This window comes from Sinohyriopsis cumingii, chromosome 18 (assembly GCF_028554795.1).
Source record: "Sinohyriopsis cumingii isolate HCF-2022 chromosome 18, ASM2855479v2, whole genome shotgun sequence".
Taxonomy (NCBI): Eukaryota; Metazoa; Mollusca; class Bivalvia; order Unionida; family Unionidae; genus Sinohyriopsis; species Sinohyriopsis cumingii.
In genome coordinates, this window is record NC_142978.1 from 26,695,119 (window position 1) to 26,717,526 (window position 22,408).

Here is a 22,408-nt window from a genome sequence, read left to right on the forward strand (position 1 = left end):
ATTTCCTAAGTGAATTATGCATAACCCAGGTTATTGTTTTGTAACATCAGGATCATTCTAGAAGGTTACCATATATACTTGCATATAAGCCAAATAATTTAGGAAAAATTAAAGTGCCTGGAAGTAAAGGGGTCGGCGTATCCGCGGGCAATGTCTAAACTTGACAATTTGGTGACTACTGTAATGGCTGTAAATCCTGTTACACGAAACAGTAAAAAAAAATTCAGTATCCTAAGACACGGGCATAAAAAAAACAAACTTTCGGTAACCCAACATTTATTAAACTGTTAGAAAGTACAATGATTGATTTTGTTATGATTTTGCAAGTGCGTATTTTTTTATTTCTCTAACCCGAAATTAAATAAAGGTAAATACAGACTTGATAATTCGCAGGACGGTTGAGTTTACACGGGAGACCAGGCTGGACTATAATGTACAGTACTTACACAGTACAAAGCGTGCATAGCATCACTTGAATCCTTATTTATTCCCAAACATATTAGATGCAGATTTTGTTTTATTCATTGTTTCAACCAAATTGCATTCTTCCAGATAACATTTCGGCTAGTCCTTAATAGCTGTTTCATTTACGGTGAATCATGCACTCACGAATTACTCATTTTTAGTGATATAAGCGATCCTACAAACTGATGTAATATTTTTAAAAAGGTATGCACGTTTGATTGTTCAAGGCACATAACCATCCTAATTTACATGTTCACGAAGGGTGATAATAATAAAGGCTAAAATTCTCATATAGATCAACTAAGATCAACATCAATCAATTTTAGTTTTGTGTTTTGGCTGAACAAACATCATAACTTTACACAATGGAAAGCTTGATGTTTTGGCGTCTCCTTTGTTGATAGTTGGCGAATTTGTCTTTCATTTTGCGACAGCAGTACAGGCCTGTTAATTATTAAAACCCTGAAACTGGCTTGTGTTCAGAGGGAATTTTGACCGGCAGCTGTACCGATATGTTGATGTGTAATTGCCTTTTACTCCATAATATTAGCACAGTTACCATAATTTTGTAAAATGGGATGTAAGGCATACCTATGAACTTTTCAAAAGCCAAGTATGGAGACTGAATAAAAAAAAAGAGATTGGAGCCTAAAATAGGGAGGTTTCTCATTGCATTTTTAAAGCCTTGTTTTCACTAAATATTGATTGATCTTCCTGGTCCATTACTTGAAATTCACAAAAAGAATCGCCATTTCTCCCTGTGACGCGCCATATTTTCAAAGAAACTGTGATCTACACTATTGTGTGTTACACAAGCACCAGCAATTGATTGGCAAGAAAAGGATTTCCAGTTTTGTTGAACTAAAGGTGCCAAAATAGCCAGCCTCATGGTACCTTACATGTTGCAACTATTTTCCCCTCTTTGTATATCCAACCTTATTTCCTTATTATCAACTCGTAAAGCATTTAGTATTGTTTATTATAAAACATGTATTTTGAATTAGGTTTTTGATGAAACATTTGCTGCATGGTATATATTTTCATTCCTTTTTTAATTTAACCAGTGTGATTAACATTGGTATATACGGTATAAAAATGCCAGGTGTTCACTCGTGTAAGTTTCTTTTGTGGAAATTGTGCTTTAGCATATGGAGTTAAAACATTCGTAGTAATCACTCTTGGGACTGAAATTAATTGTGGATGATTTTATATATGTTGTGGTTTAGTTTTTGTTCTAGTTTATTTTTTAAAATTTTTCTTATTGTTGTAGAATTAAAAAATTAATTAATTTACGTTATTAAAATTAACATTCTATTTAGTGAAGAAGTGAATTCTTTCTAGTAAAGTAATTATTTTGTCACAACAATAATTCACAAAAATCAGAAGATATGAAATCGGGAGGTAGGCGTGAAGCGACTCCCAAAATCAGGAGTTTTTTATTTCTTCCCCTCCTGGCGTGAAGGTGACTACAAACTACAACTCATCTTATGCAGTATTAGCATAATTTTCGAAGCATTATTTCTGAAACTTGTTATTGTATTTTGGAAATATCATTAAAGTTTAACACTGGTGCCCATGATTCGACTCCATGGGATGTGCTTAATTCAGCATGCAATCAAATCTACAATGTACATGCAGTGGCGCCATTGTATAAATACGTACAGTAGCCTAATTGCGAGCGTTGAATCGAACCGTATTGACGTTCGTTTTGTTGTCATACTGGGATTACATTTTATGAGTTAGGTATTATACAATTTCAGAGCAAAGAAAAAAGTAATTACTTTCACTCCTCGCTTGGATCATTCAAAGGGTATTGATTACAATGATCCTCTTTTAACTACTCATTCTGTTGTTTCTAATCAGGGTGATATGCAACCATAAACAACTAGTGCCTTAATAGAAGACCTAAACACTACTCAATATTCCTCTACTTTCTGTTCTTTTATTTTAGGCTTTTATTAGAAGGTGTTTACAGTATAAAAAAGAGATGAGACCCGAAGTATTACAACTGGCAATAGATGACTATCTGAAACCACCAGCTTTGAAGTCAAAAGGAGGGTATGTGTGCTGAAAGAGTATAACCATTATATTCTTTCCATCTGTTTATGCTATTTACTGATTTTCAAACTTAAATGCTTTATACTAAGTATTATTTGGATGGATTTTTTTTTTTTTTTTTAAATTGAGCCTAGTTTAAGACAAGAGTGTGAATTAGGTTTCACTTTTTCATGCAGCTAGGGCATAAGCAGGGGTAGCATTTGAATCTGTTTACATTTTTAGCTTACTGGACCTTTGTCACTTTGCAGGACACATTTGTTGCCAGATTTCAATAAAAAAAAACTGCAGTTTAGGCTTTTATACTCAAGGCTGCAGACAAATTGAGCAAAATTTACGCATATTAATGATTGTGCATCAGCTTTTTCACAAAGTAGGTTGAATTTTTCAGACTTTGAATATATGTTTATATCATCTTGCCTTGAGCTGTTACCTCGGCCGAGACAAAATTCAGATCTGATTTCAATCAAACACGGTACTTTGGTTTATATTATCAAGATATTCAGTGAGTTTATTATTATTGAGATACTGCATTTTAATGAGGTGTGATCTGGCATATGAGTGACTTAGATGGTTATGATGCAGGAGTATTTCTAACCCAATTTTGAGTAAACTTGGTAAATAGGCATAGTTCATATGACCTTTAAATATCCATGAAATTGAAGGGTTACTTTGAAGTGTATCTGCATATATTTTTTATAAAAGCTGGTTTTGTTCTTGAAAAGACATTGAATCTGTTCTTAAAAAATACTCCTTGAATTTTGACAAACCTCATTAAATAATATCTGGAAATATAGCACGTCTAGTTGAATAAATATATATATCACTTTTTAAATTCAGTATTGTTTTAATTTTTTGAGTTTTCCAAACCATATTAAATAAATAAATGTGATAAAATTGAGTAGGTCCAAAGACATGCGACATAGGTAATTGCCAAATGGAGTAGCCTCTTTGCTTTAGTGGCACCATTACATGTATTTCCTGGGGCCCCGAGTGGTCTAAAGCGCTCTCCATTACGGATCACTGCCATCTCACCTCTATCTGCGTGGGCTCGAGTCTCGGATTCGGCTAATGTGGGTATGTGAGAAAGCTTGTCATTAGCTTCTCGTGGGTCGGTGGTTCTTTCCGAGGTTTTCCCTGGTTCTTCCTCCACCATTAATACCGGCCGCCATGTATAGCCTATCGTGTGCTCAAAAATGGGATTAAACCCTAAAACAACAACATCATGTATTTCTATTACTCTTTTACCTGTTTATGCAATGATAATAAAGTGACAGAAGGAGAAAGTTTGGTTTCCATAAGAGACAATAATCCTGGGAGAAGATGGTAAAGTGAACCATAATAGGCCAAATATCAAGCTGTTCATGAGATTTGTTACAAGTTGGACCTTTACATATAAATGAGTGATCTTGGATCTAATTGATCTTATTAGCACTCAAGAGGTTGTACTTTTTTAGGATTTTTTTTAATCAAACCTGTTAAATATACTGCTCCAGTGGCCTGAGTGGTTAGAGCATCCGCCTCAAAGGCTGGAAGTTGCAGGTTTGAACCTAGTCCTAGTCAGGCAGTTGCCTCACTGGGTGCTCAGTATTAAGAGGTTAAAGTTAGGGCTACACTGTCACACTGCAGACCCCATACTGATATGACTATTTCCAAAATCAAAATCACGCACACACACACACACACACACAAAGAAAACTGGTAAATTGGCTTTTAACATCAAGATCTCTGACGAGTATGGTTATGAGCAAGAGTCTTTGATATTGATGAGGTAATCTTAAATCACATTGGCTGAACTATTTGTAGAATAGTTGACTTTTGATTTTGATCAAACGTGGAAAATAGGCTAATATCAAAAGATTAGACAAGTTTGATTATGAGCAGGGTCTATACATCTTGATGAAGTACTCTTTTTACCAGATTGGCCAGGCTTGTTGTCATTGGAGACAGAATTTTGATCTAGATGTTTCATTAGTAAATCATTTGCAAATAAAGTACTGAAATGTAATACCAACTTGTATTTACCTTAAAATGTACAGATCCAAAATCTTTAAAACAGGGATCCCACGCTTCAGGGAAAAAGTCTGGAGAAATAAAAAAAAATCCAGACCATGAAAAGACCTTGAACTTTGCAAATATTGATGGTCAGGGAAAAAACGGAATTTTCCTCCACAACGTGATGCACAAAGCAATTATGTATTTGAGTCGTAACTGAACTGATCATGAGTTAAATTTCTAAGTTCTAACCAGGAGGTTGCAGTATGGATCATTTGGGTGCTTGCCATAAATATATTTGTTGAAACAAATCCAACCGCTCAGTGGATTAGATTCATCTAGTAGACTTTTTGTTTCACAGATAGCTTGATTTCCGTATTTTTTTTATTATGGAAGGTATGAAAACCAGTCTAGCATCACAAGAGGAGAACATGGTGGTGTTAAAGCATAGCTGCTTTGCAGATGGGCTAGCAAACTTAAACGTTGTTAAATAGAGTTATACCTGCATGAAATAGATATGAAAATTATTTTCTCAGAAATTTCTAGTATTAAGATTGTCTTTAATCTGCTGAAAGACTATAAAACTAATGCGTTGATGAAATTTGAGCTGGTACTACAACTTCATTTGCTAGTCGCACGAGCATACAGAATCTCAAAACAATCATTTTCAGATTTTTAGAAAAAATAATTAAATGAAAGTTGTATACTGGTTGTAATAAATTGTACAAAAACGAAAGAGCACAACATTCTCTAATCCGAGACCAGCTTCCGGAGTTTTGTATCATGTGATGACCACATTAACATCTCTCTCATGCAGGAGGCATAAAAAAACGGAACAAGACTACTCTGTCTGTTGAATCAGACTGGCTAAGTTTCTTGTAGTTGTTCTTGAAATAAATATGTTGAGAATTGTATGTTCTTTCTGGATTTTACAGAATATACCAGACTTTCATTTAATATAATTGAATTTTTGTACAACAACATTACAGAGGAGTTTGTTGTTGATATCACATGATTATTGGACTTCCAATGTCGTTGTTTGAGATTTGTAAAGTCATGTGACTTTCAACGCAAATGGCGAGTACCGGGTCAGGTTTCATCGATGCTGAGTTTTGTCTAGTCTTTCAGTGGATTAAAGACATAATGATTATAATACTTGCCGTTTTTGAGAAAATAAATAATTTTCCTATCGATTTCATGCAGGTATAAGTCGATATAACATAGCTTACCAGCAGTCACAGCAAATTTAAACTATCTTATGGTGGCGGCAGATTCCACATTTTTTTATATATAATTGCTCTGAACCCACACTCCATCCAGAATGTCTGAATGTGAAAAAGGGGGTTGGAATATTCGACAGAAACTCTGATTAGAAAAATTTTGAATCTATGAGCTGAACTTTGGAGTGAAACTGTTAAACAGTGACATGCAGCTTGAAGCATTAGTTTCAGATCTTAAATGGAACACAGGAGAAATGGGAAATTGTCCCTTTTATTACATATTAAGAAATGATAAAGAGTCCATGCATCAATTCAGGTTTGGGGATTGGTTTATTGATTTACAAGAAGACCAGTTGATTTTACAGAAAATTCAGTCCTTGTTAATACAACAATATATAATTTTTAGGTCTTTTGTCAAAATTTAAATCAACCCTTTTGTAAATGTCTTTAAATGATGGAATTTTTAACCAAATCATCTTAAGGAGTTTAGGTTGGTTGAAAAACCTTGTTTGAGATTTTATTAGCACACATAAATTCAGGGTTAATCTTCTTTTGTTACAAGATTAGATTCTAATACTTAGCATTTATTGTTTTTTTTCTTCTCCATACTGTGATAGGAAATGTTTACTCTGTGTAACATGCACATATAGCGCCCTAGAATTCTTTAGAATTAAATGTTTGAAAGGAAATGAAATAATTTATGCTCATTATGTTGTTTCCATGTAGCAGTATAATGCATTTCAGCGAAGTAAAGTTAGAATTTGTATTCTGTACATTGAAATGGCTTTAAATGCTAATTTATAGGAATATAGTCTTGATTTGTTTCGTGTGACTAATTTTGTGGTTTTGTATGTTTTCTTGAGTCTTGAGAGAGAAACATCTTCAGATTTGGAAAGTGCATGTTTTATAATCCAAAATGCTCTTTAATTCCATTCAGTAATGGTCATATGTGAACCTTGAAAAAATTAATTTCATCTTTGGAGAAAAAAAACATGGAAAAGGCCTGGAAATTTATATTTAGAAAGGCGTGTGAACTGTAAGTATTTATACAGACCTCAAATACATTTCAAATCAGGAAGCCACTGTTCCAAATGTAACATTATTTATCTACTCACCTTCTACACCTGCAGCAGATAATATGTAGGTGAGATGAAAAAAGAATTTCAAGTTTAAAGGAACACCTCACGGACTTCCACAAAAGAGGACACACCATTTGCAAAACAAATGGTATTCAATCTCAGATAATGGAATTGTTTGGATTTTTTGTTGTAGTAGTGGTAGTAGTACTGAGATTGATTTTTAGTAGCAAGATCAAATTTGTAATAGAAGTTATTTTTAGATACACTAATATCATACAAAGCAACTTGTATAGATATTGACATGTCTTTAAATGGGAGTCCAGACATTGTTTTAGGTTAATACTGATCTTTCCATGGTTTCATGATATCTACCATGAAAATGTTCATCTTTGGCAATCAAGTTAGTCAGATTCTTAATTTAGGAGGACTTTATACTTTATATACTTTGATTTCAAGTATTTTTGTTTTATCTGCGCAATAAAAGTACTTTTTGTTTGATTTACATTTTTGGAAATTCCTCTGATGGCTAGAGAGTTCAGTTTGATGTAATTTTTCAGATGGATCATTGTTCATTGGTCCCTTGAACTTGCCATTTGTAGCCACCACAAAATAGAAACAAATTTTTAACTAAAATACAGGTGCTTCACTCTTCTGTGTTGAGGAAATGTTTAGGATTTCTAAATATTAGCGGTTTAAGTTTTACAGTTTGTGTCATTTTCCATTTCAGTTTAATTCATTCTGCACAGTTAATGTTTATGCTTTCTGACTATGGTAAGAAAAATCTTGAATTGCACATCAAGTGGTAGTTTAACATAGGTTCATTTGTTATTTAAAATATTCCTTGATATGTTTTAAAGTGGCTTGGCACAGATGTCAAACACTGGTATTACTATTGCTTTAGCCATTAACAAGTTATATTCATTTCTTTTGCAGTCATTCTACAGAGAATATCCCTACAGGCAATATAAGTTACAGTAACAATATTGGGAGTTCACCATCAATTAGTTCATCACAGTCTCCTGGTTTTACTTTTGGAGACAAGTTGACCTAGTGCACAATACAGACTACTAGCTGGTATTTAATTACATTATATCTGTGATGTGTGTAGGAATTCGTGCAGGAAAAGTCTTGGTGTCGACAAGACAACATTAAGTCTTGACTTCTGAGGAGATGTTCTGAATGAAATATCATCCAGTATTTTAGTCCAAGCACTGGACTGTGACAGGATCTTTTTCATCTTGTTGAAAATTGATGTTCAGGGGGATTTTTTTTTTTTTATTTGTTCCAGAGAGAATGGAACCAATGGCTGCTGCAATCCATGAAGAATTTTGCAGTTGAAAAGGAATCCTATAGATGCTTCAGTATTCAGGATTTGTACATTGGCTGTAGACCAAATTGTGGAGATAGCTCAGATGCATGCTTGAGCTTAATATTATATGTGCCTATATGTCTTATTCTGCACATATTTTTATGCAACACCGTTCATATGTCTACGCACAAGATTCTACCTGTTTGTTTTGTCTTCTGTTACAGTGAGATGACATTCAGTAATGGCCATGCTAATCTTTCCATCTGGATTCAGTGAACAAAATTAAATGTTATTGACTAAAAAGCAGGTTGTGCTATGTGTAATAGCTATCAAAATACAAATGGTTTGTAACCCAAAGAGAATGGGATAGTCACCATTTAAATATTTCTATTGACCTTCCATTTACTCCGGTCTTTATGCATTCATAGAAATGTTTACCAATTTGAATGAAAATGTTTCCTCCACTGATGAAAAACTGGTTTATATTATGTATTACTGTGGTTAAAGCTGATGATATGTGTAATAGAGGTATCGAAGTACTAGAATACCCCCCCCCCCATGTACATGTTTGGCAGAGCTGCTTAAAAACGTTGAGATATGATCACTCTAAACATGTATGATAAGATCTCTGTGATGAACATGCCATGATCACTCCAAACATGTATGATAAGATCTCTGTGATGAACATGCCATGATCACTCCAAACATGTATGATAAGATCTCTGTGATAAACATGCAAAGTAAAAAATATTTTACTTTTAAGCCCAGTCCTGTGTTCTCATAAATTCTGCCCCAGTTTCTTTTCTCAGCATTGGAGCACAAAACTAGAGCTTTAGTTTAAAGTTGAAATATTGATATTCTGTAAAGTCAATTATAATAAACTTTGATTTCTGCAACTTTACTTTTGGTTCTGCTACAAACATTATGATTGGGGTACATTTACATTTTTTAAAACATAACATTAATCGATGCCATATAGCCAGTCTTTTATTGATGCCCTATATATACATACATATTTAGTGTATCATAATTTTATTTATAGTATATCTGATTTTGACTTTGAGCTAGGTTTTCGTTTTTGTGCCCAAACAATTCTGGAGAAAATTTGTCATTTTTAAAACAGTATTAATTTAGTAGGAGGAATTATAGTGAATTTTGTTTTTCTTGGAGCAGTAAATTATCTGAAATCGGTTTTAGTGAAAGACTAAAATCATATGGCTTGTCTCCCTTTTTCTTGGCATGATGTATTTAATGATGTCTAAAAACTAAACAGAAACTTAGTGTCTGGATGATTTTATTGTGAGGATCAAAAGAAAATTAGCACATACCAGAATTTTTCACTCAGATTTGTTTGTTAAACAATTACAACATATTGGCAAATTAAAACATCTTAATTTTACTGATGGAACCAATATTATAAAAGTATACTCTTTGAATTGGCTTGTGGCTTGTTTATGCTGTAGAATATGGATTCACTAATTCATACAGATGGTCTTTTACACTTAAAGAATATCTGAGACATAAGTATGGAGTTTATACATTGTTGATAATAGAGAAAACTGGATGATGTGTTATTCTGGGCTAGTCATGATGACGTGAAGGGAAGAGTACGACACAATAAACATTTTAGAGAAGGATTTCATGTTAGAAAATTGACACTCATTTTGTGAAACATGACTGTACAATAATGTAAGTGATCATGTGATATTGTCAGATTGTGCTATGTCCCTAGTAGCTGGGGAAACAAAAGTTGAGTGATAGAATTTTGACCAAATGAATGAATGATCAGTGTAGTAAGAAATTCTTTTATGTGTGTTTGCAATTAAATTTTGGTGAATGCTTTTCATAAGTGTGTCTGTAGATGTGCCATTGTCTGTTACTCAAGTGTAGGATAATGGTTTATACCATATTTATGGAAATGAATGATTTTCTGGTTTGTTTTGAACCATAAGCAAGTTCAATTTTATATGAAAATGCAGGATTTAGTCATGGTTGTGTCACTTAAAAAATCTCCTGGTAAAGAAATACGAGTTATTTTGACTTGTGTCCCTTCACAGGCTGGTTATTGCAAAACATGTGAATTTGACATGCTTTCTGATAGGTTTAAAGAATTAACCCTCATCTACAAAAAAGAGCCAGTAGTGACAGGTAAAAACGTCCTACATATCGTGACCCCACGACTTGCACTGTGACAATGCCATGGGCATTTACAGTTTTTCGTTGTATTTATGCCCTACCACAGCTTTGGTAGAGCATTGAGTGTTACCCTTATCTTTCTGCCCATCAGACTTTGGTAGAGCATAGAGTAGAGTGTTACTCTTGTCATTCTGCCCATCACACCTAGGTTAAGTTTTGCATTTAGGTCATTTCAGTCCCGTTTTGAGACATTTGTGTTCCATGGACACATTTCTAGTTTCACAAAGTTTTTGTTAATGTATTAGAATAGGGATTGCTGTATTATTTGTCCAGATAAGATGACTTGTTATCGGTGGTTATGTGGTTGCAAATTTAATGTTTTATCAGTTCCACTTTTCTGGTAAAACAAAATTTGTGGCAGTATGGCTACTGATATGCATCTGCAAATCTGAAAATATGGACAGTTGTCCTTTGTATATCAGGGTCACTGCTGGATTCTAATATTTGGTTGAATTGGTTTCTCTCTCTTGGCAGAATATTGTGAAGTTGATGAAAATGGGGAGAAGTGAGTGTAGGAAGTTCAAAATTTATAATGTTCAAAATCATTTTAGACTCTGTTTTGCATATTTTTATGTCAGATTAAACTGCTGATAAAATAATATTAAAACGTTTTTTGTTGCTTTATTTTAGTTGTATAATACGATGGGAACCTCAAAAATAGGATACAGTCAGAAATCTGCATTTACTCTTTTCACATGTTTATGGGATGAAATATTAGATAAAATCCTAATTTTTAGTAGGGATGGACTTGAATACATCATACAAGTCATAATTTGCTTCCAGTTCAGCTACAAACATTCAATTTTCACTTGTATTTAGTTGACCTGACCATAAGGCCATGGCAGTTTATGGTATTGCTCTGCATTCATCAAGAATTGCTTGTTACCACTATGGAGTCCATATTCTTGACCTGATTGCAATCAGAAATGGAACATGGGTTTATTTCAACAAAATCTCAGTAGCGAGTGAGAACCATGCATATTATTGAGGTGATAGTGCACCTGATTGGGAAACCTTTTTACCACTCTGGAGTGTGGGACCCCGAGTCGCTGAGTAGTCTAAAGCACTCACCATTCCAGATCACTGCCATCTCACTTCTGTCTTCATTGGTTTGAGTTTCGGGCTTGGCTAATGTGTGTTGATAAGAAAGCTTGCCAGAGCATCATGTGGGTGAGTGGGTTTTCCTGGTTCTTCCTCCACCATATACTACCTGCCATGTATAGCCTATCTTGTGTTGAAAAGAGGTGTTGAACCCCATAACAGCAACACTGGAGGCCATATTTCTGATCTGAGTTTGATAGACTGTGAAAGAGTGAGATAAATCCAATGCATATTAATTAGGTGATTTTACATCTGATTGGCAAAGCTTGTTACCACTCTGAACGTCATATTTTTTATCTGATTTTGAGCAAACTGGAACATATATTTGTATCATCATGAGGGTGGCCGAGTGGTCTAGTGCACTCTCCATTATGGATCACTGCCATCTCACCTCTGTCTGCGTGAGTTCTAGTCTAGGATTCGGCCAATGTGGGTATGTGAGAAAGCTTGCCAGTAGCTTCTCGTGGGTCGGTGGTTCTTCCCAAGGTTTTCCGGGTTCTTCCTCCACCATTAATACTGGCCGCCATGCATAGCCTATCGTGTGATGAAAAATGGCATTAAACCCCACAACAACAACAAGTATCATCATGATCTTGCATGAGTTTGATAATGAGTAAAGATTCACCTGTATTACTGATGTAATTGTGCATCGGATTAGCTGCGTTTATTGCCCATCTAGAAGCCATATTTCAGATTTGATTTTGATCTTGCAGTGCCAGTTTATATCATCATTCAAAATCTTGGATAGATTCATTAATTCATATTGATGAGATAAATTTGTAACTTTTCGATTATGTTACCATTCTAAAGGCCATATATCTGGTCTTATTGAAATCAAACTGGGAATATTTGATTTATCACATATAGATCTTGGACAAGTTCGATATCTGAAATCCACGTATGTTAATGAGGTGATTTTGCATTGGATTGGCCAATCTTTTTGTCACTCAGGAGGCCATATTTCTGATTTGATTTTGATAAGACTTGGAATGTATTTTAATATCAAGATCGTTTACAAGTCTGAGCAAGAGTGAGAGGTACATATATTGAGTTGATGTTGCATCTGATTTGATAAGCTAGTTACCACTCTGAAAGCCACATTTCACATCTGATTTTGATCAGCTTGAAATATTTGAATATATCATCAAGAGCTTAGATGAGTTCGATAACGAGTAAGATTTACTTATAATGATGATGTAATCTTTCATTTCATTGGCCGAGTTTATTTTGATGAATATTAACAAGGTGATCTTACATCTGATTGACTGGATTCTCTTGATTATGAGCAAGAAACTGTATATTAGTATGCCTTTTTATCGGGATATAGTATAATGGGTTAAATCAGAATTTGAAGTTTGGTAAATAGATTACATGCATATATTCTTACATTTCTAAATAAGCTTGGTCAGCTGTTATGTCAGCTAGTTGAGTGACATATGTTCCACTTTGACCTCTTGTTTAACTCTGCTGGTCTAAAGTGTACATGGTTGCCTGTTATTTGTCACTACTAAACTAAACTTTTCACACACACATTCATCTTGTTGGTCTTAATGAAAATTATGCCAATCTCACCTCCTGTATGGCTGCCATGGTGGCTATTATGAAAATCTATTTTATCACTGCTCCACCGGGATAGATGGGTATTTCAGCATGTGGTTTTTACCAGGAGACATTGTGATATCTGATTGGTCCCAAATGAAAATGCTACCAATATTACATTCAGTATAACCCTTATGCTAGCCATCTTGAAAATCTATCACTACACCTGCTTAATTGATTTCATATCGACATAGGGTTTTCACCAAAAGACTTCTCGTGATATCTAGTTGGTCCCAGTTTGACATCATATATGGCCACTATAGCAGCTGTTTAGAAAATCGTGTCTCTACTCTTAAATAGAAAGTTATTTCAACATCTGGGTTTTGCCAGAAGACTTGTGTATCTGGTTGGTCCATCATAAAACCAATGCTGATCTTACAATCCAAAATGGCCACTGTAGATTTCCTCTTGAAAATCTTGTTATTGTTATTCCTTCTAAATAGATGGCCATATTGAAATGGGATTTTCTGCAAAAGAATAAGGATGTCTAGTTGATCCTAAATAAGTGTGATATCCTATATGGCATCAGGATGCCCTCTTGAAAATCTTGTTATCTTTGCTCCTGAATGAATGGTCAATTGACATGGGGGTTTTCATCAAAAGATTTCTTATGTCTAGTTGGGTCTGAATGAAATCTTCTCAAGTTAAATCTTAAATCCTGTATGCTAGCATTGGTTTCCAGTTGGAAAATGTTGTTATTCAAGAATAGTAGCAATGGTTCAACATGCAGCAGTTAAAATTAAGAAACAGTCGTAACCAGTTACCTCGCAGAGTCTGTTACAGTGCACGCTGTCAATATACATGTGACACAATACAGTGTACCATAGAACAGCACCTGTTATCTAAATGACTCTGCATATATGGGCCTGTTGATAAATTTATAGCAGCATTGTATGTTAAATTCAACATAAATTTTAGCCATTTTACCTTTTTTTGTACATATCTGTTATCTATTGATATATTTAAGAGTAAAATCTGATCTTTATATTTTAATTTTTCAAGGATTAATTTTTTTATATCCTATAAAAACAGAACTTGTTCACCATCATATCAGTGAAGCTGTGAGACCAAATGTAGCTGACCTTTCTCAACCTGTAAAACTACAGTTGGTTATATCTGTATCAATAAATCATCTGAATTTGATGAATTATCAAAACTTAATGTCCCCTACTTTGATATCAGAACATATGTGTGACTTATTGAAGCTTTCATAGTCATAATTCTAATTACCCAAACTCCGGAAAGTGCTGAATGAAATCCACTGCCTTCATTTTGAGTAGTGGAGAATACAACTAAGTTATTTTAAATAGCAGATTATGACAATTTCTTAAATAGCAACTGCATGATATGATGTAATGGTCATTTGCTTCATTGCCTGTAGCCCCCTCGGATGCGGTACCAAAGACTTACAAAAATTGTACTAACAGCTGCCTCGCTTGGCGTTCAGCATTAAGAGGTTAGTGTTAGGACTGGTCGGCCTGGTGTCAGGATAATGTGACTGGGTGGGACATCATGCTACATGTCTGCGGCATGATGCCCCATTGCTAGACATCACTATAAACTGTCACACTGCAGACATCGTAGCAATATGACTGAATTTTAAGAAAAAGCTATGCTAAAAATCCAGATCACACACATTGCCTGTAGTTTCTTAGAGAGAATTTGCTGATGGTGCTCAGGTGTTCAAATGTGTATATGTGAATCAGATGGGAGAGGTCCTGTAGCACTTTCATGAGAGTGGGGCAGTGGCATAAGGTTATCATGGATTCCAGGGAAGAAAATTCAGTCAGTAGAGCAACTTTCCCATTTTGAGAAGAGACATGAGTGTCATTGATGTTTCTGTTTCATTTTGAAAACTGGATTCTGAAAGCCAAGGGAGGAAATCCACAATTATTGTTCCCCATAAAAGAGATCAGATAACTTTCAGTTTTAATAATGCACAAAATTGTAATGCTTGCAATTGTGAACCTTGCTTGCTGCTTATTGTTGCATACAGTATTTACAAGATACATATCTGATGCTATTGCTGATGAAATTACTCATGTGACTCACTTTTTCGGCCAAGACAATCAGGATCTTGATGGTTAAAAAATCTTTTTTTAAACCCACTTGCTCATTTTGTTGCAGTGTAATATCTCTTAAATTCATTATGAACTTTCCTAAAAGAATCAGTTAATATTTGTGTTAGAGATTGACATTTAGCTAGTTACGATACAGAATGGCTTTGTCGAAGCAAGTTGACAGAAAGGCTATTTATTGGAAAGAAGCAATTAACGGTGTGCCATTCTGTGCATGGTCACATTGTGAATATGTGCATAGAATGTAGGTTATGTACAGTATGTACATTGGACCCTTACTTCTATGAAGTGATATATTTCTTAATTCTGATTTTCTTAATCATTGCTACATTCGTACTTGTGATAAAATTATACATGCTTATAAAGGGAATATAAGTAATTTTATGCAAACTAGTCTGTTTTATTATTGGAACTCAAACATTCAAGCAAAATTATTCTCATTATGGAAAAAGGTTAATTGAATTGAAATAATGCTAGCAATTTTTTCAGTCTGCATCACATATTTTCTTTGGGATTATTTATTGGCATGATTGTCCTTGTCAATGTTTTAATGCAAAATAGTTGTAAATATTTTACATTTTCTTGCCTTTCTCTAAATACTCTTGAGAAATAAATGCCGTTGTCAAGGTCTTAATGATAACTTGTTTGAATTTATTTCCATGAGGAATGTGGATGATGCGAGTAAAGTAAAGGAAAGACATTTCTTCTTTCATAAAATACAGATTTGGGAGGTTGGGCTGGGGTGAGAGAAAGTTTGACCATTTTTACCTCTACGCTGTTTATATTTGTATATACATGTGTGCATACATGCATTCATACACCTAATAGTGAATGCTTTTTGTCACTAATGACAAAGGCTTGTTGTTTGTCGTATTTAGTACAAATAATCAGAAATAAGATAATTACACCTATGCTCTCTAGTCATAAATGTGGTGCATAACGCATCAAGCTGTTTTTCAACCTTATTTCAAAAGAATTGGATGAAATTTCCAGCATTTCACATATGTGGTTGTATTTGTCAAAATACAATTAAATATGACTATTCAGGGTAATTTTAAGCTTCAATAACGAGTCAGGGTTTGGGTATTTTTAAAACATGAGCTCTCAAAAGTACAGTACCCTAAAAGAAGAACTGCACTTATTTTAAAGAAGATAAGCATATGTTGCAAAAGATATTTAAATATTAAAAAGATGTCTTCAGTTCTGTTGCTTTTTCTTACCATTTGTGGTGAAACATTCATCAAAGAGTGTGTAATTTTAGCCATTCTTTTTTAGAATATAAAGCAAGCATAAACTATATGCATTTTGTTGATGGAAACCTATCACTTCATGTATTCTTGTATTTTGGGATGCTTTTTTGGTAACACAACTGTCAATGCATTGTATTTATTTATACCTTTTAATCAACAGTTGATCTATCCACGATATTTATAATTTGTATTACTATGTAAAGATGTCATCCATTTCCAATGAAGGGAAAGTCTGTAAGCAGATAACACAATACAGTTGTGCATAAATATTTATCTATTCTTTGTGAATAGAATGATGTTCCTGATAACAGAGAAAATGGCTTTTTGAAAGATGAGTAGTTGTATTGAGAGACATAATGTGTAAAAAAGAAATTGTGTACATATTTTTCATTTTGTTTCTAATTTTACAAGCATTACAGTAATTTTATGTGTGTGTGATGTATGTATGTATGCATCTGTCTTTTAATAAACACTGTGGTATTTGTTGCCATTCATTACCACAGAATTGTTATTGAGAACAGTCTATGGTCTTTAGGTTGGTTTGTCTGTACATTGTAAGAGAGAAATTCTTTGGTACAGATTGTCTCAAAATTTACAGTTTATCTAGACCATGATCATGAATATCATACTTATGAATACAAACAAAAGAAAACATTCTGCATTTTCTTAGTATATTTTCTTAGTGTTATATTTGATCTGGCATTATATCTCTCCAAAGATAAGACTATCCCCAAATTTTACAAAATTAAGTCATGGCAGATCAGCTGATAGAGCATTCGACTTAACAATTCATGGGACACAGGTTTGATACCTGCTGTCCCCAAGGTCACCTGCCTTGGTGTGTCTTTGAGAAAATCATAAAGTTCCCATTTCCTTGGCCTGATTTAGCCAATAATGTCATAAAAGTTCTTATTATAAAAAAAACCCAAAAATCCAAGCAAAATTAGGAAAATTGTATCGAAGAAAGACATCAAGTGACAGTTCCACCACCATTACAAGGCAGTCCTCGTTGACAAAATGCCATACTCTGTGAAGAAATTGTTAGTATTTAGACCAGAATTCTGCTTTATTTGGATTCAACTCTAGCATCTTTAAAAGGATCATAGCTCCTTAGGGTAATGCCAGATATGAAGTGATTGAACCCAAAGACAAACTGGATGGTACCAACTCCTTTATCAAATATTTCAGCAATGGTGTCATTATAGACATTTATGTGCCCAAGTCAACCATTTAGGTAAGAGAATCGCCCCAAAAAATCAAAGTTTCTCAAAAGTTTGATTCTTTGGGGTATCAAGTATGTGTCATTAATTAGTAAGAGGAGGCTAATTCTCATATTTTATATCGACAAATACCAAATATAGACAATAAAAAAGCCAGATAGCCCACCCACTACTAGCAAAGAATTTAAACTTTTTTTAAAAAAAATGCAAACAAAATATACACCCAAAATAACGAAATTTTACTTCTGAATATACTAGGATGAATTTACTCTGTTTATGGGTAAGGAGATCATGAAAAGATACATTTGAGATTGGTACATTTCTGACGAGATTTGCTCATAAAGTACCTCATTTATTGCTGCAGTGCATTTGTTAAAGAATAACCAAAGGAGGGTATATGGAAAGTATGTAACTGGACATCTTGCAGAGCCTTTTTGTTACTGATATAAATAGAGCCCTAAATCAAGTCTATTAGTCGTCACCTTTTCCATCTGTCTATTCAAACTTATTGTAACTAGCACTGTACGGTGGCCAGGTGTTCAGAGCGTCCGCCTCAGATGCTGGAGGTCTGGGTTCGATCCTTGGCCAATTCATACCAAAGACTTTAAAAAATGGTACTTACAGCTGTCTTGCTTGGTGCTCAGCATTAAGAGGTTAGTGTTAGGACAGGTCGGCGTGGTATCAGGATAATGTGACTGGGTGGGACATTGTGTTACATGTCTGCAGCATGATGTCCCAGTGCTGGACATCACTATAAACTGCCATACTGCTGACATAGTATCAGTATGACTGAAAAATTGTTAAATCTGTGTTAAAAATCCAAATCACACACACACAAGGAATACATAATTAGTTGACATTTGTTAGAGGAAGTAGGTTACATATCGCTATGCTTTATGGGGGTTTCTTATTTTCAGGTCCATTTTTCACACATTTACTAACCTTTTTCCAGCAATATTAGACCTTAACTACTGTTGATTCAGTAATCAATACAGCTCAGGAACCGTTCAACTTATTATGATGTGGTTTGGTATACATTGTCCTGTAGCCTTAGATGTATCTTTTTTAGCTTTGTCTCCTCATCTCCATTTTATATTCATGACAATGAACTTGATGTCTTTACTTTGGTCATTGCATCTAACTGCCATAGCTCAGGATTTGTTGATAACATTCTGAATCAATTTGACGCGAACATTGTCTTTCAAACTTGTACCTTTTAAAGGTTTGGTCTCATTCAGAAGAGTTATGACCCATATTTTTAATATTGCTTCTGCATTTGATATCTGAGATATTTGTTTTTGGTATGTGGCTTCAGGATGATGTAGCCTTTAGAAAGTTTGATTTGCAGCATTCTGCAAAAGCATTTAAAGTAATTATGGCTCCTTGTTGCCCACACAGTTGACTTAATTTTCCACAGAATACCTTTCATACACAGCATTATATTGATGAGACCTTGAATTAATTTAATTTCCAGTATTCCACACACAGGAGTAAATGACCCTTTTTGTCCATCCTTCTGACTTGCGTTTCCACAGTACAACTAAACTTTGTTGGATTTCAAATGAATTTGATATGTAGCTACAAGACCTTGAATGAAATGATTATCAAGTGTTGCTCAACATCATTTCCAATAAATGTTCCCCGGACTGACCATCCTACTGAATTAACTTCCTGATTTCCACAACATAATTTTACTATGGATTTTTTTGTCTTTATTTAGAAGAGTTATGGATCTTGAATGTTCAACTTCTCCATACTTGGCTTTTACAAACAAAATCTTTTGGGTTTTTTTTAATACCATGCCAAGCAAGTTATAGAGAACAGGACCCTCTATGATGCTTGATTCACTACAAGCTCTAGTTAGTTACGTCTGGATCTTTTTATATATGTATGTGTGATTGGATTTGTAACGTAGCTTTTAAAAAAATTCAGTCACATCCCTATGATGTCAACTGTGTGGCAGTTTATAGTGATGTCTAGCAATGAGGCATCGTGCCACTGACATGTAGCATGATGTCCCACTCAGTCACATTATCCTGACACCAGGCTGACCAGTCCTAATATGAACCTCTTAATGCTGAGTGCCTAGCGACGTAGCTGTTGGTACCATTATTATAAGTCATTGGTATGACTCGGCCAGGGTTTTTGGTACAAGATCAAGGTTTGAACTGGCATCCAATGGATCCTTTAATGCATAGGTGGTAAGAGCCTTTATTACTGAGGGAAAGCCATCATTAACCAGTATGTGACTGTATGGAGTGAAGTTTTCTGCAATAAAACAGCTATGTGCCAAAACTGCCAAAGCAAGCAATTACCTATCATACACTTTCTAAAGACCTGTCATCCTCTTCCCCAAGCCCCCAAAAGAAATAATTCCAGTTGAAATTAACTATCCTCTAAATAATACCAATAAAAAAAATCTTGCCCATTTTCATCCCATCACACCTTACCCCAAAACATAGTAAAGACCCAAGTGTTCCCACTACATGTAGTCTCCCTTCTTCCCTTTAACCATCTTCCCACTCACCCACATCCCTTTAAAATAATTTCTTTCTTTTTAAACATGTTGCCTCGTAGTACTACAATTTAAAAAGATTACAAAACTGTAACCAAAGTTTTTCTGAAAGAATTGTTTATAAAGTCGGCTGATGTTACAAAACTACACCGTAGGAAAAAAAATGTCAGAGACCAGTTGATTTTTTTATTTGTCATAATTTAGTAAATGGAGACTATGATTGAAATCTGGAAGTGATTGTTTCAGGTGGCTAGGGTGATCAGCCCGAATAGTTTACTGTGGAATATATGTTTAAATGAATCCTTGTCTATTAGTTTGCATAATCTGCTTTGTTGATGAACAATCATGAATTTGAGACAATCTTGTCTTAGAAATCCATATTCGTACCATGATTTGCAGTTGGTGATCTGTCACTGCATGTCACTGATGCAGGTCATACATGTGTAATAATGGATATGTTGGAGTGTGGAGAATATTCAGGTGTAGTACTGTTCTCCTACCTGTTTAGCTAGCTAAAGATCTGTCACTTTTATTTACAAAATTCTTGTTACTGTAAGAAAAAGAACGAAAGAACGAGCACAGATTTATGTTTGGGCAATTTGTATGTCTTATTCAACAAAATGATGGCAAGGGCAGAGGCATCTGAATGAAGGTTATATTTGTAGGCTTGAACAAAATAGAGATCTACTGGCCATTTATGTATTTTGTCAGGCATATGTAAATGATAGAATCTGGTTCTTTTCTCCCTGGATATTGTTCCACTGATGGCAGTAATTGAAACAAATAGAAAATGCTTTAAAATGAAATCACTATGAAATGTTATCAGATGTTTCAAATGTTAATTTAAATACTTGATTGACATAAAAGGAATAAATTAAGAAAATATTTCAGTGGAACCTGTCATAAAGACCACCCCATCTGCCAAAAAAGTCTTGGTCTGTCAAGAAAGGTGGTCTCATGACAAGTCCTGTTGCTATTATTTCAGTCTGTGCTTTGTGGACATGGTTTCTCACAAGTTGTCTTTCATAGTAATGGTCTTTCAAGGCAGGTTTTACTGTAATATTATTTAGAGCAAAATGTCAATGACAGTGGAAGGGACTTTTTTAATAGACCTTGAAGGAGTTAAATTCTTCCATCTGGCCTGATTTAAATTAATATCATTTCAACCCAGCAATCCACCAGTAGTTCAAGTTTTGTGATCATGTTTTTGCAAGCTGTCACAGGTGACACGCCACATTCCATGGACATCTCTTTTAATTTGCAATAGAATATCATTACTCAAAATTATTTTATTTAAATATTTTGCATCTCATGTAAAATTTGATTAAATAAGGAACATTTTAAGCCATGGTAGCACAGTAGTTGCCATGCCAGACTTACAACCAGAAGGGAATTTTTTTATTTAAATTTTTTAAATAAAAATTCTGCCAGACAAGACCTGGTCAGCCACTATGGTGTGTGTCACTAATTGCCATGGCACACTTCTACCCTCAGATTTTGATGAAATACATATTGATCATTGTCATATGTCTAATATGCATGTATATACATGTTATCAAGAAACAAAGTGATAGTGTAATGGTTGAAAACAGGAGTATTACATGGGTAGAATTGACTTTATCATTTCATTAAAATAAAAAGGGCTAATTTCTTAATGTTTTTAACATGGTTAATTTTCACAATTTGCAGTCATAACAATCTCTGTATACAATTTATATAAATCTCACATTCAGTTGCAGTGAATAGTGATATGGATGAAACTTGTTATTTGCATGTCATCCTCATGAGTGTATCTTTGTATATCTAAAGTTACTTGTGTAAATGGACCTGCATTGATTGATGTGCAAGAAAATATGTATTTTACTGATTCTTCTTGTGTGTGTCCAAGTGTTGATGACTTGGGATTGAGAGATGACCTTCTTACAAGGTTGGTTGGTTGTTATAGTGCTCATGACTGTAAATGTATGAACTGACCTTCAAGGTCTGGAAGGACCATGAGGTCATCTGCCATGTACATTACATGTGACATGGATTAAAATAAAGATATTTTTAAATTTGTTTTGTAAGCTACTTTGTCAAAATTACTTGTGAGATGAGATTTTGATTCTCACAAGATTCCAGTTCCTCACTTGTGTGAATCATTATAGTATATATAGGTTCACGACTTAAGTTCATGTCCAAAATCAGGGTTGCTAGGTATCCTCAGATGTGTTCCAAAGGTTCCTCTTTAGAAATCACATCATAAGCCTGAGGGTTGGGAGGTCCTGTTGATGGGCAGTTTAGGTACGCAGTAAATAAAAGGTTGGAAACCACTGTCCTAGATGAA

General features: G+C 34.4%; 1 protein-coding gene across 9 annotated transcripts in view; it reads left to right on the top strand.

The window, feature by feature from the left end:
* The window catches only part of LOC149776264 (serine/threonine-protein kinase tousled-like 2), a 181,886-nt gene extending 159,746 nt beyond the window's left edge, over positions 1 to 22,140 (top strand). For all 9 annotated transcript variants that reach the window (XM_089942676.1, XM_089942681.1, XM_089942677.1 and 6 more), the window contains 2 exons: positions 2,417 to 2,523; positions 7,748 to 22,140. In XM_089942676.1, coding sequence (XP_089798802.1) covers positions 2,417 to 2,523; positions 7,748 to 7,865 — 225 coding nt within the window. In that variant the 3' untranslated portion in view covers positions 7,866 to 22,140. The remainder of the gene's footprint in view (positions 1 to 2,416; positions 2,524 to 7,747) is intronic.
* Positions 22,141 to 22,408: the final 268 nt, after the last annotated feature.